This window comes from Lithobates pipiens, unplaced genomic scaffold (genome assembly GCF_037356315.1).
Source record: "Lithobates pipiens isolate NorthernLeopardFrog02 unplaced genomic scaffold, aLitPip1_a1.2 Scaffold_18, whole genome shotgun sequence".
NCBI lineage: Eukaryota > Metazoa > Chordata > Amphibia > Anura > Ranidae > Lithobates > Lithobates pipiens.
In genome coordinates this window covers 299,649,079-299,675,866 of record NW_027507758.1, presented here as the reverse complement: position 1 = coordinate 299,675,866, position 26,788 = coordinate 299,649,079, and the positions used below count along the sequence as shown (strand labels likewise).

At 42.6% G+C, this 26,788-nt stretch overlaps 1 protein-coding gene across 1 annotated transcript in view; it reads right to left on the bottom strand.

The window, feature by feature from the left end:
• The window catches only part of PREP (prolyl endopeptidase), a 208,517-nt gene that overhangs the window by 51,460 nt on the left and 130,269 nt on the right, over window positions 1-26,788 (bottom strand). The window contains exon 10 of the mRNA XM_077487181.1: window positions 22,218-22,321. Within this exon, the coding sequence (XP_077343307.1) occupies window positions 22,218-22,321 (104 nt within the window). The remainder of the gene's footprint in view (window positions 1-22,217; window positions 22,322-26,788) is intronic.

Below are 26,788 nucleotides of genomic sequence, written 5' to 3'. Positions count from 1 at the left end.
GGGCTTTATTGGTGCATTTTTGGAGCGGAGGGAGGCTCATTCAATTAAATGGTGCTGCTCAAAAAAAGTGCCACAAAAACACGTGAAAAAATGTAACATAGAAGCGCCAATCACGTGTGAATGGGGCCTTATCCTTGAGAAAGAGCTGGGTGTTTTGCTATGTACATAACTGTATTGCAATGATTCTTTAAAGTAATTCTGACAGCTACAAGAATTTTCAATGTCTGCATCATGCAGTGAGGTCACAAGAGAAATAACTCCTATGACATGTTAAGATACCAGTGTAATAGAGGATATGGCGATATTTGATCACACAAAGGCAGTTTTTTTTCTTCTATATCTGACATCTTAATCCCCAAATATTAATGAAATATCCTTTGAAATATAAAGAGCAATGGTATACTATTTGTTTAAAAGATAGAATTCATATTTTGAACAAATCTAGTATGTAATCCAAGTATGTGTATCCTAGGGGACTTGGATATTTCTGAAAGTCAAGTCAATTTGAAATGTACAATTAGTAAAACGTTACTCCTTGCTGGAAAAAAAAAATTGCACACAATCACCAACAGAGATGGAATAGATTTTGATGGTTAAACCTTAAAGCTGAACTCCAGACTTCCTTTTTCTTTCTGCAAGGTGTAGCACCGCCTGTGAGTTGCACAAACATACTAATTTGAAGCCTCTCAGCTGTCTTCTCTGAGAAAACACATTAGTAATACAGGCTGTCTCTATGGCACTTCCTCCCTGAGCAACTCACTATGTATAAACCTAATGCCGCATACACACGACCGGACTTTTCCGGCAGACTAGGTCCGACGGAATCAGAGCGTAGTGGTTAATGATTCTTACTCTTAATGGTCTAAGGTCATCAGTGGTGTACCCCAAGATTCAGTGCTGGGACCCTTACTTTTTAATATCTTTATAAATGATATTGGGTCTGGGAACAAAAGTAACATGTCCTTCTTTGCAGATGACACCAAGCTATGCAGTGGAATAACGTCCTTACAGGATGTCTCCAATTTACAAGCCGACCTCAATACACTGTCTAATTGGGCGACTATGTGGCAGATGAGGTTTTATGTTGAGAAATGTAAAGTTATGCACTTGGGGGCTAAGAATATGCATGCGTCATACATTCTAGGGGGGGGGAGTACAACTGGGAGGATCCATAGTGGAGAAGGATCTGGGGGTTTTGATAGATCATAAGCTCAATAATAGCATGCAATGCCAAGCTGCGGTTTCCAAAGCGAGCAAAGTCCTTTCTTGTATTAAGAGAGGTATAGATTCCAGAGAGAGACACATATCATTTTGCCCCTGTTCAAATCATTAGTAAGACCTTATATGTAAAATGCAGTTCAGTTTTGGGCACCCGTTCTCAAAAAGGATATCCGGGAACTGGAGAAAGTGCAGAGAAGGGCAACCAAACTGATAAGAGGCATGGAGGAGCTCAGCTATGAGGAAAGATTAGAGGAACTGAATTTATTCACTCTTGATAAGAGGAGATTAAGGGGGGATATGATCAACATTTACAAATATATAAGGGGTCCATATAGTGAACTTTGTGTTGAGTTATTCACTTTACAGTCATCACAGAGGACACGGGGGCACTCTTTACGTCTAGAGGTAAAGAGATTTCATCTCCAAATACGGAAAGGTTTCTTCACAGTAAGAGTTGTGAAAATGTGGAATAGACTCCCTGCAGAGGTGGCTCTGGCCAGCTCAGTAGATTGCTTTAAGAAAGGCCTGGATTATTTCTTAAGTGTACATAATGTAGCTGGGTACTAACATTTATAGGTAAAGTTGATCCAGGAAAAATCTTATTGCCTCTCGAGGGATCAGGAAGGAATTTTTTTCCCCGCTTTAGCAAATTAAATCATGCTCTGCTGTTTTTTTTTTTGCCTTTCTCTGGATCAACTGTGGGTATAGAATTGGGTATATGGGATTGTATGAGATTTTTTATTTATTTTTTGTCGTTGAACTGGATGGACTTGTGTCTTTTTTCAACCTAACTATGTAACTATGTAACATTTAAAACCTTGATTGCCCCCTAGTGTTAACCACTTCCCTCCCAGTGTCCTTTATACAATAATCGGTGCATTTTTGTAACACTGATCCCTGTATAAATGTCACTGATCCCAAAAAAGTGTCCAATCCGTCCACTGCAATGTCGCAGTCCCACTGAAAATCGCTGATCAGTGCCATTACTAGTAAAAAAGAAATAAAAATGCCATAAATCTATCACCTATTTTGTAGACGCTATAAATTTTGCGCAAGCCAATCAATATACGGTTATTGAGATTTGTTTTCAACAAAAATATGTAGAAGAATACATATTGGCCACAGGACAAATTTTCACATCCAATGGGGGCCGCATTCAAAATGTCCTTTCCCCCAGCATTGTTGTCAGTGGACGCAATATTAATCCCCAGCACTGGCGTCAGAGGATGCAATATTAACCCCCAGCACTGGTGTCAGCGGATGCAACATTAACCCCCAGCACTGGTGTCAGCGGATGAAATATTAACCCCTAGCACTTGTGTCAGCAGATGCAATATTAACCCCCAGCACTGGTGTCAGCGGACGCAATATTAACCCCCAGCATTACCCCCTACACTCCACAAATTCCCCCTTACACTCCACAAATACCACCCCCCCTTCACATATTTCAACGCCAGTCACGCAACTAAGGACTTTGCTTAGCCTCTGAGTGATGGCTCACTTATCTCTCCTCCTGGCAGTCAGCTGGTGTCCTGATCTTCTGCCTCCCAAGTCCTCTCCTCCTGTCAGGTCCTGGCTTTGGGGTGGATTTAGATGGCCAGGGCTGCAAAAAAATAAAACTTTCTGATGGGCGGATTTTTACATTTCTTGTGGGCGGATTTATGGGTACTTTGGGTCGGAATATCACAAAATTTTATTTTTTTGCAGCACTGGCCATCTAATTCTGCCCCAAAGTGCCCATAAATCCACCCACAAGAAATGTAGAAATCCACCCATCACAAAGTTTTGCAGCACTGGCCATGTAATTCCGCCTCCAACGTGTAGAAATCCACCCATCATGAACATGAACTCGCCACGGGAGCGTGGGTGAGTGCGGAGCACAATCTGACAGCTGATGTTAAAATCAGCTGTTGTGATGTTACGTACGGCGCATGCGCCTTCAGCCAGGGCACTATTCGATGGGGGCATTTCTAGACAGAAAAGGTGGGCGGGGCAATGGGCGGATCCTCCCTCCGCTCTTCTGTGTTGTGCATGCTGGGTTGCAGCAGCGGAGGGAGGACCAGAGAGAGAAAGCTCCCAGCCGCTGCCACCCGCCCAGGATAGGCCCTGCCTCCGGGCCATTTGTAACTGGTCCGCAAATGGCCCACGGGTTGGTACTTTGAGGACCCTGGTCTAAACTGATGAAGAAACTTGTTTTTATTTTATGTTTTTGGATATTATAGCAAAAAGTAAAAAATATTTTTTTTTATTCAAAATTGTCTTTTTTTGTTTATAGCGCAAAAAATAAAAATCGTAGAGGTGATCAAATACCACCAAAAGAAAGCTCTATTTGTGGGAAAAAAAGATGTCAATTTTGTTTGGGTACAGCGTCGCATGACCACGCAATTGTCAGTTAAATGGATGCAGTGCTGCATCATAAAAAAAATGGCCTGGTCAATAAGGGGGAAAATCTTCCGAGGCTGAAGAAGTTAAAGCACCTTCTCTGGGCACTCTGGCACAAAGACTTGACAGCTGCAGGCTGCTGCAGAATATCATTTTGGGAGATAATGCTTGGGCAACATATATGACTTGTACCATCCTGTTCTATGATTTACAACTGAGCCAGTTCAGTGCTGACAGACTTTACATATTGAATACATGCTATGTAAAAACTGTTAACTGCTGCAATAAAGTCTAGCAGCTCTGAATTAGTCATAGCAATGGCTCAGTTGTAAATCAGGGTTTGATTAATTGATCAGGACAGCATAAGCCATATATGTTGCCCAAAAATCATCTCCTACAATCATGATCCCACAGCTGTCAAATTTGTGTCCCGAGACAAGATGCTGTAAAATGTACAAAATGCAATAGAGCATACAGTCAGGACCAAAAATATTGGCACCCCTGCATTTCTGTCAGACTTTGCTTAGAAAATTGTTACAATTACAAATGTTTAGGCATTCTCATGTTTATTTCTTTTGTTTGTATTGGTATGACACAAAAAAGTGGAGAAACAAAAAGCCAAATCTGAAACATTTCACGCAAAACTCCAAAAATGGACTGGACAGAATTTTTGGCACCTTGTCAAAATTGTAAGAAATAATTGCATTCCAAGTTTGTGATGCTCCTGGAATTTGTAATTAAAGTCACCTGTATCAATTACCAGGTCCTGACAATATAGAAATCACATCGGTAACCAGTTAAAATGGTGAAAAATTTACATAATCTTTCTGTTGTGTACCTCTGTGTGCTGCATGGAGCATGGAGAAGAGAAAAAGCAACAAAGAGCTGTGAAGGTTTGAGAACAAAAATTGTGGAAAAGCATGGACAATGTTAACCACTTGCCGCCCGCCCTATAGCAAATGGACGGCGGCAAAGTGGTTTCATAATACTGGCCGTACGTCATATGACGTGATCAGGATTATGAGCCGCTGCGCGCCCCCGGGGGCGTGCATCGCGGCGATCGTTGTTGCGGGGTGTCAGTCTGACACCCGGCAACTACGATCTCGGTAAAGAGTCTCCGACGGAGACTCTTTACCACGTGATCAGCCGTGTCCAATCACGGCTGATCACAGTGTAAATAGGAAAAGCGGTGATTGGCTTTTCCTCACTCGCGTCTGTCAGACGTGAGTAGAGGAGAGCCGATCGGCTGCTCCTCTGACAGGGGGGGTCTGTGCTGATCGATTATCAGCACAGCCCCCCCTAGGATGCCCACACTGGATCACCAGGGACACCACCAGACCACCAGGGATGCCAAGGTAAAGGTATGCCACCCTAGACCACCAGGGATTCTAGTCAGTGCCACAATGGATGCCAATCAGTGCCCATAATGGGCATCACTGATTGGCATGCATTATTGATTGGCACTGATTGGCATCCATTAGTGCAATATATTATAATACAATGCCACCTATCAGTTCCCATCTGTGCCGCCTATCAGTGCCTACCCATGCCCACCTGTGCCGCCTACCCATGCCCACCTGTGCCGCCTACCCATGCCCATCCATGCCAATCCGTGCCACCTATCAGTGCCCATCCGTGTCGCCCATCAGTGCCACCCATCAGTGCCACCCATCAGTGCCACATATCAGTGTCCATCAATGCAACCTCATCAGTGCCACTTCATTGGTGCCACCTCATCGGTGCCCATCAGTGCCGCCTTATCATTGCCCATCAGTGTAACCCCATCAGTGAAGGAGAAAACTTACTTAGGCCGCGTACACACGGGCGGACTGTTCGCCCAACTTTGTCCGTCCAACAGTTTCGGCAAACAGTCCGCTCAAAATTAGCATGGACGGACATGGCCACACACGACGAACGAACAGTTTGCTGAAACCGTGCGCGATGACGTGAACGGCACGTACGACGGGACGAAAAATACGACGTCCTATACACTGCATTATAGCTTTCGGCGTGAAAATCCTTTCTGAGCATGCGCGCAACTTTGTTTGACGAACAAGCCTACACACGAGCGGGCTGTTCGCTGAAACAAGGTTTCAGCGGACAGTTTTTCGGAAATTCCGAAAAACCTTGTCCGTCCAACTGTCCACTGAAACTGTCCGCTGAAAGCCCACACACGAGCGGACTGTCCGCCCAAACACTGTTCAGCGGACAAAGTTGGGCGAACAGTCCGCCCGTGTGTACGCGGCCTTATTTGCAAAGTTTTGAAACTGAAACAAAAAAAAATTTTTTTTTTCAAAATTTTCGGTATTTTTTTATTTGTTTAGCAAAAAATTAAAACCGTAGAGGTGATCAAATACCACCAAAAGAAAGCTCTATTTGTGGGAAAAAAATTATACAAATTTCATTTGGGTACAGTGTAGCATGACCGCGCAATTGTCATTCAAAGTGCGACAGCGCTGAAAGCTCAAAATTGGTCTGGGCAGGAAGGTGTTTAAGTGCCCGGTATTGAAGTGGTTAAAGGTTATATGTCCATCGCCAGAGCTCTTAATGTTCCTCCACTGTGCACAACATGGTCAAGAAGTTTACAACGTATGGCACTGTAGCTTTTCTCTCTGGACATGGACGAAGGAGAATAATTGGTAAAAGAGTTTGCCAAAACTTACCGGAGGAAGCCAAATGCCTTTTGTGAGAACGTACTATGGACAGATGAAACAAAATAACCGCTTTTTAGTAAAGCCCATCATCTGCTGTTTTTTGAAACAGAAATTAGGCCTTTAAAAGAAAAGTATACAGTGCCTACAGTCAAAAATGGTTGAGGTTCACTGATCATTTGGGGTTACTTTGCTGCTTCATGCACCATGTGTCAAAAAGCACCCAGAAATGGTTTAAGACAGGGGTGTCCAAACTTTTTTTCAAAGAGGGCCAGATTTGATGAAGTGAACATGCACGAGGGCTGACCATTTTGCTTGACATTCTTTGAACCATTAAAATTCAGTCTAAGTGTGTTTCTTTTGAACACTAATACAGGGCCCAACAAGAATTCTCTTGCCTTTGTGGCTGTGTGTGTTGGAGATGAGCTTGGGCGTGTTATTTGGATATACCGTATTTATTGGCGAATAAGAGGGAAGTTTCAGGAAAAAACCTTACAATTTTAAATAAAAAACTGAAGCAAAATGAGGGTCAGTGCCCATCTGCGCGCCCACCATTGCTGGGAATGCAGCCCCCACCATTGCCAGGAATGCAGCCACCATTAGCCAGGAATGCAGCCACCATTAGCCAGGAATGCAGCCACCATTAGCCAGGAATGCAGCCACCATTGCCAGGATTTCACTCACTATTGCCAGGAATGCAGCCACCATTGCCAGGATTTCACTCACTATTGCCAGGAATGCAGCCACCATTAGCCAGGAATGCAGCCACCATTGCCAGGATTTCACTCACTATTGCCAGGAATGCAGCCACCATTGCCAGGAATGCAGCCACCATTGCCAGGAATGCAGCCACCATTGCCAGGATATCACTCACTATTGCCAGGAATGCAGCCACCATTGCCAGGAATGCAGCTACCATTAGCCATGAATGCAGCCACCATTAGCCAGGAATGCAGCCACCATTAGCCAGGAATGCAGCCACCATTAGCCAGGAATGCAGCCACCATTAGCCAGGAATGCAGCCACCATTAGCCAGGAATGCAGCCACCATTAGCCAGGAATGCAGCCACCATTAGCCAGGAATGCAGCCACCATTAGCCAGGAATGCAGCCACCATTAGCCAGGAATGCAGCCACCATTAGCCAGGAATGCAGCCACCATTAGCCAGGAATGCAGCCACCATTGCCAGGAATGCAGCCACCATTGCCAGGAATGCAGCCACCATTGCCAGGAATGCAGCCACCATTGCCAGGAATGCAGCCACCATTGCCAGGATTTCACTCACTATTGCCAGGAATGCAGCCACCATTGCCAGGATTTCACTCACTATTGCCAGGAATGCAGCCACCATTGCCAGGAATGCAGCCACCATTGCCAGGAATGCAGCCACCATTGCCAGGATATCACTCACTATTGCCAGGAATGCAGCCACCATTGCCAGGAATGCAGCTACCATTAGCCATGAATGCAGCCACCATTAGCCAGGAATGCAGCCACCATTAGCCAGGAATGCAGCCACCATTAGCCAGGAATGCAGCTACCATTAGCCATGAATGCAGCCACCATTAGCCAGGAATGCAGCCACCATTAGCCAGGAATGCAGCCACCATTAGCCAGGAATGCAGCCACCATTAGCCAGGAATGCAGCCACCATTAGCCAGGAATGCAGCCACCATTAGCCAGGAATGCAGCCACCATTAGCCAGGAATGCAGCCACCATTAGCCAGGAATGCAGCCACCATTAGCCAGGAATGCAGCCACCATTAGCCAGGAATGCAGCCACCATTAGCCAAGAATGCAGCCACCATTAGCCAGGAATGCAGCCACCATTAGCCAGGAATGCAGCCACCATTGCCAGGAATGCAGCCACCATTGCCAGGAATGCAGCCACCATTGCCAGGAATGCAGCCACCATTGCCAGGATTTCACTCACTATTGCCAGGAATGCAGCCACCATTGCCAGGATTTCACTCACTATTGCCAGGAATGCATCCACCATTGCCAGGATTTCACTCACTATGGCCAGGAATGCAGCCACCATTAGCCAGGAATGTACTTACCATTGCCATCAGTGCAGCCTTGGAGGGGACAAGGAGGGGGCTGGACGAGCGCCAAAGAACAGGAGAATCTCCCGTTTACACAGCGGCCTCTTTAAGAGGAAGTCCCTCCTCCTTTGACGGACAGAACAGTCGTCCAATGGCGGAGATGGGACTTCCTATTACAGAGGCTGCCGTGTAAACAGGAAATACTCCTGTGTGCACGGCACTCATACAGCCTCCTATCTCCAATGCAGCCAGACTATATATCTTTTGTGGCCCTGGCGCTGGGAGATCGTCAGGGGCCACAAAAGATATATATGTTTAGATTACCAGGCGGGCTGTTTAAAACTGGACCGCGGGCCGCGATTGGCCCGTGGGCCGGACTTTGGACATGCCTGGTTTAAGACAGAGTACTGAACTGGCCAGCAATGAGTCTAGGTCTAAATCTCAGAGTACCTGTGCAGAGATTTCAGAACAGCAGTTGGGAAAGGGAAACCTTCCAATCTGAGAGACCTGGAGCAGTTAGTGAAAGAGTGGTCGAAATTTCCAGTAGAGCGGTGTAAGAAACTCATTGATGGCTACAGGATGTGATTGATTTCAGTTATTTTTTCGAAGGGGTGTGCTACCAAATATAAAATTGAGGGTGCCAATAATTTTGTTCAGTCCATTTTTGGAGTTTTGCATTGAATGTGTCAGATTTAGCTTTCTGTTTCACCACTTTTTTTGTGTCATATTAATACAAACAAAACAAACACGAGAATCCCTAAACATTTGTAATTGCAGCAACTTTCTGGGTGAAAGTGGTGCATTATCTGACAGAAATGCGGGGGTGCCAATATTTTGATATAAAGAAGTGTGCACACTGCTAAGAGATTAAGCTAGGAGTGGGGCGAGCCTGAATTATTGTTTTTGCATACAGACTATGCAGGAAATGCCCATAACCCCATCCTCACCACAGATGAGGTAGTTTTGGCTCCTCCCACAGAACAGGAACTAGAAGGACTGCAAAGATCTGGAAATAATTGCAGAGATGACGTTACTGAAAATTGTGAAAAGGCATATTTTCTAAACTATACATGGTGTCTAATGGCAGACAGGAAGAAATAGGGGAATGCTTTTAAACCTTATGCTAAACTTCAGCATATTTTGTCAGAGTGGCTTCCAACACCTGCTCTGGTACCAAATAAATTACTTTTGTGTTAAAAAAATTGGTTTAGAAAGTATGGTATGGGATATCAAAAAAAATATTTCATGAATGTGTGATGAGAACGGGATGAATGCTATAAGCCCAGGAAAATAGTAGTAGTATGCGTGTATAATAAAGTACATATACATAGTTAAAACATAACAACCACCCAGTTGTTTATACATGCTAACTTAGCTACTACACATATATTGGGCTATAGCATTAAGAAAGGGCAGATATTAGACATTTTAACTTTGGAAGATGAGTTTACATTGGGTAAAAGTGAAAAACTGGAAACCGCATACGATTTACACAAGGAACTGAATTTATTATCGATTCTTAGAAAACTCCTAAAATATACATCTAACACACACTGAAGTATGCTACTGTAGATTTTACATGAAAAGGCTGGCATTTTTTATAACTCCCATAAAAAACCCTAGATAAATGCACCATCTAATCAAAACCATATATATATTCAAAATTAAGAAATCCATCAAAATTGTATGAAAACATACATAAAAATCACATGAGAAAGAGCATCAATATATAGCGGTGGAATATAAATAAAAAATTGTTTTGATAACCAGGTGTTTATACATACACCATTTATTTCCCACTTACAACTATATGGATTAAGTGTTTAAGATGTATGCAGAATTTTCACAATAATTGTAGAGAAAAAAAAATCCTGAAGTGCTAGATGTGGAACAGATTTACAAAGTATGGGCAAAGAGTAAATAAATAATTGCCCTTTTGAATGCTCTCACATTCCTCCAGTCTTTCCCTTTCCAAATCTGTTTGACCCCTTTTACACTGGGGCATTTTTCAGGCGCTTTAGCGTTACAAAAAGCGTATGTAAAGCGCTTGAAAGAAGCCTCATCTGCAATCCCAATGTGAACGCCCAAGTGCTTTAAGAGCCCTTTCACACTGCCAGTGCCCGAAAAACGCTCGTAAAGTGCCGCTTAAACTAGCGACGCTTTACCAGCATTTTTCGAGCGCTAGTGGGGTGCTTTTAACCCCTGCTAGTGGCCAAATAAAGGGTTAAAAGCGCCCACAAAGCGCCGCTGCCAAAAGAGCTTTGCAGGCGCTTTTCAGGCGCTTGCCATTCATTCCAATGGGAAGTGGCGCTTTAGGAGCGGTGTATTCACTGCTCCAAAAGCGCTGCAAAGAAGCTGCTTGCAGGACTTTTTTTGACGCCCTGCCAGCGCAGAGCCTCAGTGTGAAAGCACTCAAGCTTTTATATTGGGATTGCAGTTGCGGCTACTTTCAGGCTCTTTACAGGTGCTTTTTTTTAAGCTAAAGCACCTGAAAAATGTCCCAGTGTGAAAAATCTCAAGGTGAAAGCAATCGGGCTTTCGCATTGGGATTGCAGATGAGGCTTCTTTCAAGCGCTTTACAGGAACTTTTTTTAACGCTAAAGCGCCTGAAAAATGCCCCAGTGTGAAAGGGGTCTTAGGGTCTTTTTCAAAAGACCACTTTGCAACCACTTTTGAAAATGATTATTGTGAAGAAAGCTAGAGACTGCTGCCATGTTATCATGAAGTCAACATAGTCACAAGGCAAGGTTGCATGTTATCACGCTAGGTAAACCGAAGTCTAGATCCCTATTTGGTCTGCCTCCGGTACTATAACATAGCCCAACCCAAGGCTCAGTTGACGAAACTTCCTGCACATTTCTTATTGTATGTAACCTGTTAATAGCAGTTAAAGGACTACTTTTAAGATGTCCTTGATGGTAAGAATATATTTGCTTAATTGTCTGAAACAAGGAGTTCTTATATGTGAAAATATTTTCCTAAAAGAGCAAATCTTACCTGTAGTACCTACATAGTTCAGCAGGGCCCAAAAAGCTTTATTGAAGTACACAGGGCATATGTAACATGCCCGTGTGCCTCTCCCACCTCGCTACTTTTACCAGCATATTCTGGCTGCCAAAATGATAGCCAGGACATGTTCTCTACCACAGCCACAGCATCCGCCGCTATATTAACATGTGTGTTTATTTTTTATATCTATAGTTACATTTACCAAACTTGGCATAAAATAATATCTTGAGGTCCATTGAGGGACACAAGAATTATAGAAACAATTATGTAAATAAGAAGTGCAGCGCTAAAAACGGTGCAACGATTACTAAGTGCATTCAGTGCAATCAAAAGAGTATGAACAATATAGAAAATCAATAGCAAAATATTGCATAAAAAGGGATATGCAAAAAAGTAAATAAAACATACTAATTAAAGTGCAATAAGTGGCATCAATTGTGCAAAACCTAAAATTCAGCTAGGAATGAATTTCAAGCATAAATACCAGTGCAATATACAAAAAGAGCACAGATCACTGCATTAATTCATATGGGACTAAAGTCCATGTGTAACCACATCCATTGCTAAATGTGTTGAAATGATGATCAAACACCCAGCTGTGCGACCCCCATCACCAAAGTAAAAATGGAGGCTTACCAGAAAGCCTGCAAACCCCCTACACAGGGAGGTCCATACAGTGCTTGACTGGATCTCTGATCCACTGAAGAAAAGCCCAGGTGCTCGCTCAGGTGCCCATAATTGGTAAACCAGAAGGCTTTCAACAGACCAGGAAGTAGTGGCAAAAACCAGCAGCAGATCAGCTAGCTAAAGTATATATGGAACAAAAGACTTCGCATAGAGTGCTACTGTATCAGCTTCAAATTTAATAAAAAGTAAAAAGTAATAGATTGATCGGCTTCAAGGGTTTGGGGAACTGGCAAACAAAAAACATTATGCCATTCCTCATAACTTAGCCTCCAACCATCATGCCTCAGTTTTGCAAATAAGCAGTACATAAAGCTACTATCAAGTGAGGGGGGACCTATGTCCCTTAAAGTACTTCAAGAAAAAGATTTTATGGCAAGTACAAAAATCCTATTTACTTTATTATCCATTGAGGAACACAGGAATTGTAGCAATTCTTAAACAGTCAGGCTATCCAAACGTCGATCAACTGAGGAGTGGGCAAAAGCCTCTAACATATCCAACAAAGTAAAGGTCATCCTGTGAGAATAACCAGAGGAAAAGGACTCAAAACCAGAAAAAAGGCTAGATGAAAAATGGTAAACAAATTCGGAAGTAGCTACAACCAAGGAGAGGCACAGAGAATCAACCTGGTGCACTAAGAGGAAGAAAATATTCCCTAAAGAAGCAATTGGTTTCAACCAGCTAATGGAGAACCAACTAACAATCTACCAAAAAACAGGTGGAAAAAGACTCAAACTATGCGGCGCCTATATTGTGTATTAGTTCAAGATGTACAACCAGTATAAAGAAAAGATAGACCAGGAATCAAATAAAAATCAATGATTCAATTTCTTCACAAAGTTTAATAAAACTATATCTGTAAAAAAGCAACATGAGGAAGCAGGAAGAGAAACTTTGACTGCATTTTTTAAAATGACTCACAAAACATGGGATATCACTAACACACGAGAGCGTCTTGGATGACTCACTTTCCCTGTATATAATTATTTAATGTTGGTTGTACTCATATGACCTGAGAAAGGGGCATGCAGTAGGTTCCCTGTGTGGGCTAAACTTGTGGCTTCCTGACCTCCTGGAGGTTGGAGACACCCGTGGCTTTTTGCCAGGCCAGCTACATAATATCTGGCCCGACAGCCGAGCTCTCCTGTGTTTTGAGTGGCTCCTCTTCCGCCATCTGTAGGACTGTGATGCCTTTCTGGCCCAATGGCCGAACCTTCCTGTGTCCCCAAGTGGCTTCATCTACCGCATTCCAGCAGCTAACTTTACTCCATCAGAATTGACTTCGGGTAACACCTCCCCTAGGACCGGGTCTGTGAATCACCAATCATCTGACTACAGTGGTGTCCAAGCAGCTCTACCACATGTAAACCTTGTTACACACAAATGGATATGTATGGATTTTTTACATATATAATTTTATTGAACTTTGTGAATAAATTGAAGTATTGATTTTTATTTGATTCCTGGTCTATCTTCTTTTTATACTGGTTGGACACCTTGAGCTAATACACAGGCGTCCCATTGTTGAGATTTTTGTCATCTCATCTGGTCTACGAGTATGTGAGCTGCATCATACCTTTTTTTTTCCCCCAAAAAAATTCAAAACAGCTGGAGAAGTGCCTGAACTGCAGAAAAAATAAACTAAACCAACAACAAACATGGTCAACAAAGCAAAGTGGAAAAAAAAAAAAAAAAGATATGCTGTGTCCAATAGCATAGATCAGGGGTGGCCAACCAGACGAAGACCAAGAGCCACATTTTTTACCGAGTTACCGCAAAGAGCCACATCATACGCATGGGCACACATGAACATCACCCCATCCCTTCCTCATACACACATACTTTTGCTCAGCTGGATTTATTGTAAATGTCACACACTGTTTTAACACTACAAAGACCACAGGTCAGTCATTTTCATCAAGTCAGTAATCTTCCTTTGAAAGTACATCCATGTGACAGAAGACAGCAGCTCATCTAATTTCCAAAATACAAATTGTCTTACAAACAGTGAACTGGTCAGGATAACAATAAACAGTTAATGGGTCTTCTAGCCTGAACTAGCAGTAAATTCTTCCAAAAAACATCACAGAAAGCATGCAGCACACACAGAGCTCTGGATAAATAAGTGAAAAGAAGCTGAAATGGTTAACAGCCAGCAGTGTGTCACACTATCAACAGACAGAGAATGTGCTGAGCAGATCTTATCAGTGTTCAGGTGAAACCTTTATAAAAAAAAAATAAAAATACAGAGCAAGACAGGGAGGACAGATCAGTAACCTGCACACTTGTGGCCATACCTTTTTGTATCTCATCGGCTTCAGATACAGCGTGTTTCTCCTTCCTCTGCCCCCCTTCAGCCTCACTCCAGCGCCTATGTATTCAAATGTGGCGGGCTGGGGACACTACACGCTGATTGGCTGTTGATGTGTGGGAGGAGCGGAGGAGTGCAGAGACTCGGGCTGCCTGTCACCGCAATGAAACAGCCCGAACCGGCCCGAAGAGCCGCAGGAAACCAATCAAAGAGCCGCATGCGGCTCGAGAGCCGCGGGTTGGCCACCCCTGGCATAGATGTTTTCCAAGAAAATAGATTTTAAAAGGGAGTAATGAAATCCAATTTTCCATGATATTGTTTTACATTATGATTTTAATTTCTATCTGTAGATGAAAATAGGTAAAAAAAAAAAAAAATAATAAAAAAAACTTTCTAGATCTACTATAGAAAACAGTCGGGTTATACTGCCAAAAAAAAAAAAAAAAGCTAAGCCAGCCCTTGTATCCTACTTCCAACTGTCATGCCAGTTATAGTTGGCTGCAGAGCAATCTCCATGTCCAGAGCCAGGGCACAGCCAAGCTGACAATGCTCCCAAAAGATTTGTAGCCCCTGGTTGGCGTTGTTAGCCCAAGAAAGGAAGGGCTGTTGGCAGGCTCGCCATTTTTAGTCTTTCATAGAGACAATAATTAGAAAGTCTGAAATATATTCGACTGTGAAAAAAGAAGCAAATAACAGCTTTTGGCTTTTAAGGTTTACATAAACTGTAAACAAACACTAACTTGTGTGTATGGCCATCTGACACAAGTAACTTTTTAAATTCTATTTAGCCTATATGCACAAGACAATTTAAAATGAAAATAAACACTCTTAAGCTGAAAATACATATTTTATGCTGACCATGACCTAAATCCTAATAATAAAATCTAGATATAAAATATATGAATATACAATGGTACCTTAGTCACAGAAAACCAATTCTGATGAAAAGTAGCATTTTCTGTTTAGAGAACAATAGTACATCATTTCATTTAATACAGACATTACAGTTTAAAATACACCTGTGGTTTATTAGAAGACATAACAGAAGAAATAAGAAAAGGCAGATACTGTCTACAAATCTTTTCTTCATGCAGCTTTAGTCAGCTTTTGAAGTGCATCTGTCATTAAAAAAATAATAATTTAGTAATTTAGGGTCTTAAGGGACCCCAGCAAAAAGGTGCCTACGTACAGCATTTGTTCCAAGGAAAGCATCTCCTGGGTACCCAGAACCCAAACGCACAAAGCTTTTAATTGGAGCTTCCAGTTGCAGTTTCAACAAGCATCAGCAGAATCACAAAATGCCTGCTACACTTTAGCAGCCAACCATGAGGCATACGAGTTCCACTGCAGAATGCCTAGGGTTTGCTAAAGCTTCAATTTCAAGCTCAAGTAGAAGTCAGCATTTTGAGAGTGTCTGGTTTAACACTCATGGTGCATATAGGAGATTTCCATGGAACTAAAGTTACCATTTGGCGCTTACTTCTAAGGAGCTGTATTTTACATTTTTTTCTTAACATATGCACATATCTACAGTTTCCAATGCCAGAGTTGTTCAAATCTCTAAGGCCCTATACACACTTCTACGACTTGACAGTTGTACGACAGTGGATCCGACTTTGCCCTGCGACCAACTACAATTAACAGGGATCTTTTTTTTTTTTTTTTTTTTAAACAAAAAAACGCCATAGGTTCCCCCTCCAGGAGCATACCAGGCCCTTCCGTCTGGTATGCATTTTAAGGGGAACCCTCACGCCAAAAAATCTGCGTGGGGGTCCCCTTTAAAATCCATACCACTCTTATCCGAGCACACAGCTCGGCAGGTCAGGAAATGGGGTGGGGACGAGTGAGCACCCCTCCCTCCTGAACTGTACCAGACCACATGTCCTCAACATGGGGGAGGTGGGGGCCTTGCGCCCCTCACCCCAAAGCACCTAGTCCCCATGTTGATAAGGACAAGGGCCTCTTCCCGACAACCCTGGCTGTTGGTTGTCGGTGTCCGCGGCGGGGAGCTTATCGGAATCTGGAAGCCTCCTTTAACAAGTAGGCCTCCAGATCCCGGCCCCCCATCCTATGTGAATAAGTATGGTGTACATTGTACCCCTACCCATTCACATAAAAAAATAAAAAAAGTGTAAAAAATAAAACACAGTACACAGGTTTTTAAAGTAATTTATTAGGCAGCTCCGGGGTCTCTTCCGACTTCTTCTCCCCTCTTTGGCTCTTCTCCCCTCTCTGGCTCTGGAAGTCGCACTAATATGAATGGTAGTCATTGGAAATCATGGCGAATGACTTGTCATACGACTTTGCAGTTCCGAGTCGTACAAGTGTGAAAGGGGCCTAAATAATACCAGTAAACATTTTTGTAGCTGGGAGGGCTGCAAATATGCAAAATAGTTGCTCTCTATGGGTTATAGGCTTTGTCTGACCATGTCAAGAAGTGGCGTCTGATTCTACGTGGTTATCAGTTATAAGTGGAGCTGTTCTTTAAGGATTTCAATCCGGTTTAATTTAAAGTGATAATAAAGACAGTACAGATTGGGCTTAGGTAAGTATTGCGGGGGGGGGGGGGGGGCTTGGGTGTGGAACATCCATCCCTAGATAATATTCAAAGGTTACTGGCTCCTAGGTGCCGCTGTGAACCTACGAATACCATATCCTATAAGACATACATAGACAATATGTAGGCTGTCATCTCAAATTGTGGTTTATGAAAGTATACTTAAGTCTGCAGATCAGGACATCTGACCTTACTATGACTTGCTGCATGATTGTCCCAGATCAGTGACTTAATTTACCGAAAGCAGAGAAACTAGGATTTATGCCCTCACCATATAATCCTAATTTTGGAGTCTACTGAGGGACACAATAAGTCCAAGAGCTCGTTCACATGTGAAGTTGAGGGGTGGTAAAACCAGGTGGCTAAACCCCGGTTTCAGCATCCCCCAACTGGCTACCTGAACACTAAAGATACAGCCGCTCACAGCATCATGGCTGTAGCAAACCTTAAACAGCACGTTGCTTTCGGCAATGCATCTAAGACAGTTCTATGGGACATCACCAGAGCCGCACTGCAACTGCCTGCCAATTGCAGGGCAATAGTATGGTAATTTAAGGATAAATCGGGTGCTAAGGAGGCGAAATATCGTCTTCACGTACCTAAACAATCCCTTAGTTAATCTGGACATACTACAGCAGTCCAACTGAGGGGTCAGCAACACAGAAAATAATTGTCAACAAGCCCGATGTAAACAACACGAAACTGTGGATTGCTTGCAGCTCATAGGGCTGCCCGAAGGACCTTATGCTCAAACTGGCATCAGAAGAGACAAAAACACTCACCTGTTGCAACGTAGAGTTTGAACACAAGACCAGGTGGCAGCCTTACAAATCTGAGGAATAGCTGCCTGATGCCAAAAAGCCCAAGGAGGTACATACCTTCCCGACAGTGGGATGGGGTTCTTCTACCTGCACCTGCTGTCACTATTTTAAAACAGTTTCCTGTGAATGAATGCCTACAAGTACCACCAGCCATTGTGGCTGACAGCTTGTAGTTGTCAATGAGCTGCAATAGTGCTGGCAAGCATCCTCATACTCCACTGATCTTCCTGCACTCAGGTACCTGCCTGCCTGTACAAGGTAAAAGCAGACAACTATCCCGAGAGTCTGGACATTGCACCCATGATCTGCTGTTTGCAATGTTCTGCACGCTCCTTAGAAATAAAACAAATAAATTCACATTTTTTTACCTGCAAAAAATTTTTGCATTTATAATTATTTTTTAAAAGGCAAGTTTTCTCAATAACAGAAAAGAAGACAAACCAGTTTTTGACACCATAAGCCCAAATGATGTTCTGTCTGAACCACCTTGAAATGGTCAAATGAGAAGCTGAAGCAAAGAAAAAACCCCCCAAAAAATATCTTTCTGAAAGAAGCAGTGGCTGAGAGGTAAAACTCACATAGCTCAAACCACATCCTGACAATGGAAGGACATTTCCTTTTTTATGAATCAGAGCCAGACAAAGGGACAGGAAAACAATCATCTTGTTAATTTGGACTTTTTCCTGTACATGAAAGCTCATAGTTTATAATACCCTTCCCCCCTAGAGTACAAGTAACTTTTGTTCGGTGTAACCCACTCCATAATTTCTTGCTCGAGTATGACGTCACCTCGGCCCGCCCCAAGTTCCTCCTCCCAATTCTCCTTCCCACATCCTGAGAGGCTAAAAGACCAGTCTCAAAGCAGGCCATTGTCTTGACCATGCACAGTAGGGGGCCAGCTGAGCGTAAGGAAGTGACAGCTAGATCCCTAAGCCAATATAGCGTTGTGGAAGATCCAAAGCCCTGAGAATAATCGGTTGAATTGGAAGACAGTGCTGGATTTCATGGGCTTTTAAATATTCCTAAAGTTAGCAGTCATGGTATCTGATAGCTGCTGACTTTTCAAATGCAAGGATGTAATTCCTCTTTACGATGAAAAGCAAAACTATCTTAGGCAGGAAGGAACTCCTGCTCCCTCGCATCACCTAATCCCTATGCAGGACCAAAAATTATTTCAAGATAAAGCCACAGTTCAAAAACTCACCTTACAGAGGTGATAGCTACAAGGAAAACCACCCTAGGTCTCAGCTTAGAGGGGAAGGAAATGGATTTAATGGGTTCAAACGGTGATTTCTGAAGCACAGAGAGGCTGGGGGAGCCACGTGGCAGACCCCTCGCCCGAAAGTCTTAAAAAGACCGAGAGCTCAATGATCTGTGAAACAGAATGGAAAGTACAGACACGTGACCTTTAATGGTGCTGAGAGTCAAACATTAGTTCAGACTCATCTACAGGAAGGAGAGGATTCATTCCATAAAAAAAAAACCCTGGAGTGAAACCTCAAAGTGAAGTATGCCTTCCATGTCCTATGATATACTTTGCAGTAAGTGGGGTTCCTAGCATTGAGCATCATAGAAATCACAGACGCAGATGCTCCAGTACTTTAAAAGCCTAGGCTTCAACAGTCGTGCTGTTAAAGCCAGTAACCGAGAAGACAGATTGAAAATTGGCAGATGGTCTGGCATTGCCCATAATGGGTCGGCTAGAGGGTATACCAGGTCGATGTATCACATACACCTAGGCCAATCTGGGGCATTGAAGATCATCATCTCCAACCATCCTTCATTTTGATATTGTTAATAGGTGGAGGAAGAGGTTACAGAAAATAAAATGTAGGGACCACTCTCTCAGGTCCAGGAGCTGCCAGCTGAGAAAATCTGACTGCCAGTTGTCTACACCTGGAAAGCACTGAGCTGAAAATGCTGGAACATGCAGTTCTGTCCTGGACAGATCTCTTCTACCTTCCTTACTGACTTCTGGTTCTTACCTGATGGTTGTACACCACTGCCACAGCATTGTCTGACAAACTGGATCTGGAGCCTGGCACGGGAATATTCAGAAAGAAGAAATGACTTCCCTGACTCAAGAGCCCGATTCTATTCAGAGAGAGAATTGTCCTTGGTGTCATCCGAATCAACCAGCCCAGAGACGGGAGTGATTTGCCCCACGATAACAGAATATAGCATTGTAGATGTCTGGAGTAACACTGAGCAAATTGAACTGGCTACTATTTGTCTCCAGACTCTAATGCAAAAATGGAGAGTCCAGAGTCTTCTGGACCTGAGACTGAAGAGTCTAAAGAGAAAAAAAAACACTGTGGCTCAAGACGTGTCCAAGACCATACCCCAATACTCCAAGCAATGAGTCTGTTCCTGCAATTTCAGAAAGTTCACAATCCACCCAAAGAAGCTGTAAGCGTGATGACTTCATAGTCTGCTCCTTAGAGTTCTTTTGTTTAGGAAAATGGGTGTTCTTGCCAACAGTAACAAACATGATAATATTATCAAGAGGCGCCATGCAGATCAAAAACATCTTGCAAAAGAGCTCTGTAATCCAGCAGTGTAACCAAAGTGTAATGACAGGATACACATGCGAGAAATAAGACAGGAAGTTTTTACTAAATAGTTACAACTGAAATTCAACACTACAACTATCTGCTCCATGTATTCACAAGCAAGAGATCAACCAAAGACATGGTTGGACATGCAGAAGTTGCAACCAAAATCAGGTGCTGAGAAGGACCTGCCAGAGGGAACAGAGTGGAAAAGGGTATAGTGGGCATAGTCTGCCCCCTCCTCCATTTATAAAAGCTGCACTATCAATAAAAAAGTGCTGTATGAATGAAGGACAGGTGGATGAATGAACAGTTTTGCTCCTCCATTCATAGATAGATAGATAGATAGATAGATGCTATAGAACAGTTTCTATGAATGGAGGGGGGGGGAGGGGAGGGCGGGCATAGTTGGTACTCTTGAAAAGTGCCTAAGACAGGTCCATCGGCTAGATTAACCCCCACAACATTAGTGGATTAACGATGCGGGTGTATGTGTGTATGTATGTGTGTGAGGGGGGGTGGTCTGAGGATGGAAGATTTCAACTAGGTCAGGTGGCACCAGCACAAGGGACACTTCTCATTAAATGTAATTACTGCCCACCTTGTGTTGGTGTTTTTTTTAATGATTTTTTTAAAAACTAATTTTAGGCTTCCAAGGTAGCTGCATCCTCCACCATTATGGTAGAAATGGCTGGATCCACAGTGGGAAATTACTATTTATGAAGAAAATCCACACAAAACAGATACAAAAGACAAGTACTTAGGGGGAGAAAAATTATAAGGGTGCTTCCAATCTCAATAGAAAAACAGTGCAGAGGTAAAGTATTTGCAGCCTGTGTGCATTCAAGCAGCGATCACCTAAGCTAGACGCTGGCTGTGCAAACCGCTGTCGGCGACCTGTCATTATAGTGTGGGCTGCTTCACCTAGCTGTTTAGAGCCTAAATCGCCTGTGTGAATGTAGCCTTTATGGGTCAGAATGGAATTATTTCCTTCTGAGAACGAATTGGAATAGACGTTGTAAGAGTTTTTTTTTTTGTTTACTTCCTTACCATCACTATAACGGTCAAGGAGTGTGAGCATTTCAAGTTTTTTTTTAGTTTTTTTTTACCAATTCACTAAATGTATTTTTCTTTGATATAGCTGAACTTAAAAAATGTATATGTATACATTTTGCTTCTTTTTTTTTTACCACCTAAATATTCTTCTCTAAACATGCATAGTACCCAAAGGTTACATTGGGAAATTCTTTTTGCAAGCCCTACCTCGTTGCTTATCCCTAGCCACAGCACCAACACTACATTTTATTTTTGACCAAATCCACAATTCTAAAACCAAAAAGGTAGGTAACCGATTATCACCATCTATAAAGTAGCTGTAGCCATTCTGTTTGTCTCAGTCACTTTTCTGTTATCTTCGCTAGGATGTTTGCTGAGAGTCTAATCACAGGAATACTGGTGTACCACAGAGTATGAATGAAACCAGACTCAAAAACTATTTTAAAATGGCACTAAGAAAACAGTGAAGGCTAAAAACATGTCTGATATTTAGCGGTGCCTTTTTGATAAACTTTGATCTATTAAAATGTAAATATCAGGATAAAGGCCTGTAAAGAAATAACTGACTTTCATCCTCTTTCAGACACTTTCTAGCTCAGACTGTGTCATAATAGAAGTCACGTTCTTATGACACTCATTGATCTATTAGCTCTGTGGCTTGAGCAGAGTTGACAGGTGTCATTATAACCATCATCACACTGTGTTCCTCAGAAGTGATGGGACTTAAGAGAATAGTTGGCCCACGTAATATGAACAGGCAGATCAGGATATGCAGTCAGCTGTCTTCCCACATCGAGACAGATTACGTACCTCTAACCAGGAGACACATTAATCAAAACAGAGCTACCGAAGCTTCAAAGGACTATAAATCAGAACAAAGATGCAATACTTCTTTATGCAAATGTATAAAAGCAGCTTTAATCACCTGTACTGTCTGGTAGTCCGATGGATCAAAACCTTTGACAGTAACTTCCCGAAAAACTTTTGGCTCTTCTGTACCTTTGGTCAGGTCATAGTGATAAATTATGCCTAAAACAAGAGAGTTTAGGAACATCAGCTTGGTACACACACACACACATCACAGGAAGAACAATGGATCTCAAAGCATTATAAACTCTAATGAATGACAAAAGCTGCAGAACGCTAATAAACGGCCTTGGGAACATTTACACAGTGAATAATTTATAAGCACTTATTCAGAGGAAAATGAATCCTGCTATGAAAGGTGGCTCAATTATTCCTTATAAGCAGTTTAAAATGAGCCAGTTACTGACAAATGTAAATTACGTTTCAGAACATAAATCAATAACTAAAATCTAACTAAAAGATTTCACAAGTGTGTCTTCTTAAAGAATTTTAATATTTAATGATAAAATATTTTCCTGACAGGCTCTTCACAAAATTCATACACTTTTTTAAATACATATTTGTGCTACAGTAACAAACTGCTAGATAACTGCACAACTAAATGATTTCATTACTTATTGTAAGTTTTTTTTTTCCATTCAACAGGCAGCCCCAAACTATCCTCTAATTGGCATTTGCATTACATGGCTTTCACACCAAGCCGCACATAGCGTTGGCGGTAAAATGCCGCTATTTTTAGCGGCGCTTTACCGTCGGATTTGCAGCGCATTTCGGCCGCTAGCAGGGTGCTTTTACCCCCGCTAGCAGCCGAGAAAGGTTTAAAACCGCCTGCAATTATTGCCTTTTGCCAGCAGTATTGCAGCACTGTCCCATTGATTTCAATGGGGGGCAGCGGTGGAGGAGTGGTAAACACACCGCTCCTTCACTGCTCCAAAGAAGCTGCTGGCAGGACTTTTCCTGACGTCCTGCCAGCGCACCGCTCCAGCGTGAAAGCCCTTGGGCTTTCACACTGGAGACAATGGAACAGCAGTTTAAAGGGCGGATTGCAGGCGCTTTTTCTACCGCTATAGCGCCTGCAAAACGCCTTCGGTGTGAACGGGGTCTTAATGCATTTCTTTCTTTTAAAGGAGATGCTGCTGAATTTTCAGATATATTTATAACAAAATATTTGTTCTCACTGTAAAACCCTTTTCCAAAAATTCATCAAACGGACACAACATCAGTTGAATCTGAGGCTACTGGGTTATACTGCTGCCTTTGGGAGGAAGTCATTGGTCAACCAAGTATAACCCCTTCCACTCTGCTTAAGCTTTTATAAAAGTGGTATTAGAAGATCATAAACACAGAGAGGTGGGACCTGTCTCCCATCATAAACTTCTAGAAAAGGATTTTATGGCCAGTACAAAAATCCTGTTTACTTAATCATCAATCAAGAACACAGGATTCATTACAACTGAGATCTTTGGGCCAGCCCAAAGCAGTTCAATTAAATATGGTTCTAAAAGCTTAGGCCTCTTTCACACTGGGGCAGGAGGTGCGTTGGCGGCAAAGCGCTGCTATTTTTAGCAACGCTTTACCATCGGATTTGCGGTGCTATTCAGCTGCTAGCGGGGCAGTTTTACCCCCCGCTATAGATCGAGAAAGGGTTAAAAACTGCAGAGGCGCTTTGCCAGCGGTATAGCCTCGGTGCCCCATTGATTTCAATGGGCAGGAGCGGTGTATACGCCGCTCCTTCACCGCTCCAAAGATACTGCTAGCAGGATTTTTTTTTTACCATCCTGCTAGCGCACCACTCCAGTGTGAAAGCCCCAAGGGCTTTCACACTGGAGACACAGCAGCGGCTGTTTCAGGTCGGTTTGCAGGCGCTATTTTTAGCTCAATAGTGCCTGCAAAATGACCCAGTGTGAAAGGGGTCTTAAAGTTCTTTACCCTCAAGCATTCTATGCATGTAGATAAAAACCTTCCGTATGCAGCTCCCCTCGCAGTCCCCTAATACCAGCCCCATAACCATCCGACGATGTGCATGAGAGTGGCTGCTCTCCCAGGTCTCTGTCTCCTCATTGGCTGAGATCCATTGACTCCGTTGCTATCAATCACAGCTAGTGAGGAGGGAGCAGGGCTGAGCCCTGTTTTGTGAGTTTTATGGACACACAGTGTGTGGCTCGGGAGTGAGCACACACAATTGTCCCCATAGCAAAGTGCTTGCGATGGGGGCACTCCAATAAGGAAGGGCCAGCAGAGCTGGCAGGGGACCTGCGAAGAGGAGGATCGGGGCTGCAAATACATTGCACAGAGCTTGTAAGTTTAACATGTTTGTTATAAAAATAAAAATAAAATACCTTTAAGATCACCTTAAAGGAGAAGAAATGAAATCAGCAACATGCTCAGAATAAATTACCACAAAAAGGACCGTGCTTGCAGTCAACACCACCATTGACATCTTCTGGGGCCCTGCCCCTCCATCAGGGTATGGGGAAAGCAAGGTACTTGCATCTTTATATAGACTCCAAAAGACAGGGAATTACCAAACTATCCAGTCTCCAGTGCCAGCAAGAAGTTGACCCCCAGTTTGGGCCCGAAAATTAAACCATCATGTAAACCAAAAACTGGAGCTGTCAAACTCCAGCATAGAGAGCACTCAAAACGACTCATAGGCTGGTGCAAAACACTGTACAGCATTGGAAATAATCTTTTCCTCGTGCTCTATCTCTCTCTATAATATATATATTATATATATATATATATATATATATGAAAATAAATAAGTGCATTTCTATGCAAAAGCATTAATAATGCATGATAAATAAAAGGACAATTTAAATGCAAATGTAAAATCAGATGGGAAAACACAAAGCGCAATAAATAAAAGGTACAGTAACATGGAATAGTACAGACCTCAGTACCATAACAAACAAATATACCCCAACAGAATGCGGAAGAGTGTTATATAAAAAGTGCACTTTTGGAGTCCATTTAAAGATGCAAGCACCTTCTCATCTTCACTCAATGCGAGTGGCTGTACTCTTTTCAAGGCTGCCAGCTCTGTCCCAATTGTGGAAATTGATTCTGGACCAGTTTCTGCTTGTGTGACCGAATACGTGAAGGGATTTGTTTCCCGTTGATAGCTCTGATCAAGCTGTCGCTGTGTAAGTTAATTTTGTATACATTTTTATCCATTACAAAAAAAGGTGCTTATCTGAGCTTCCCAATGCGCAATGTTTTTTTATTTACTTTTCATATTGTCTTCAGACATAAGTGGAGCTAGAAAGGATTTTGCTTACTTTTAGTACATTTGAGGATTCTTTCACTAGAAAACCAGGTCATTCTCTGGTGCTAAATGGACTAAATGCCGTAGTTATATTTAGATTACGGCAACAATGAAAACCTGACAGAGATTCTAAAACGTTCCTATGTTACTAGAAAAACATAGGGTAACAAACCAAATTGGTTTATTATCTATTCATGGTGATTTTATTTTTCACTTAGTGTTCGGAGCTAGATAAGGCCGAGGGTAAGCATGCAAAGTTTATATAGTTACAAAAATAAATTTGACAAAAAGTGAGAGTGAATATTTTTAAAAAGGACACAAACAGTAATAAAAATGAATAAAAAAAAACATAAAATACATTTTTAAAAAACATACTGAATAAAAAAAGCTAAGTTTGAGCTTTCAAATCTCTGAAGAGTCTCCCAAAAACAAAAAGCATTTTGTCCAAGTCTCTTAAAACCCCTTGTAAATCTCTGACATCAAATTAAAAAAAAAAAAGCATATCCTTCTATAGTGTGTACCTGTCACAATCCAAAGCACTGTGATTTCTATCTGCAGTCTCACCCCTCTGCTATTTGCACGAGTCATTTCAGTCCGGCTGTGCTGAGTCCAAGGGATTAAGGGGAAGAGGGGCATGGAGGGGAAGGGAGCTCCAGCACACAGCCTGTAATTGACAGCCTGTTCCCCTATGCGACAGTGTATAGCTGTGTTTTTCAACTCTAGTCCTCAAGGCGCCCCAACAGGTCATGTTTTCAGGCTTTCCCAGGCAATTTGATCAGTTTCACTGCCTTAGTAATTGCCACAGCCATTTCATCTAAAGGAAAATCCTGAAAACATGACCTATTGGTGTGCCTTGAGGACTGGAGTTGAGAAACTCTGGTTTAGAGGAGGGTGTCCCCCCACCGCTCAGGTCTCAGATTACTCTCTTGCAGCTCTTCTCTCTGAGCTGTGCAGTATGCGGAATCAGATCCCTGCCCCCAGCCTTTGAAAGCTCAGAAAAGCTGTGTAAATTCTGGATTTTAAATGGATTTAGAGAAGAGATGGTCGCAGATAAACAGGTACAACTTACATGGGAGGATTTGTTTCATCTCTATGTATCACCTGGGGCTAGTCAATTCAGTGGGTATATGTAAGGATTTGCAACCACTTTAAAGAAAACCTGTAGGCAAATCTCATCTTAGAAGGTGGAATGAGGGCTACAAAGTAAGCACCTATAGGTGTCTGCTCTCTAGCTTAGTTGATCTCTGGATTGCTCAGGGACCCCCAAAACCTTGGCATTTCATTATTAACCATTAACCTCACATTTTCCTGGTCCATAAACCACCCGCCTTCCCTCGCCCCTTCCTATTTCGAGGCCAACC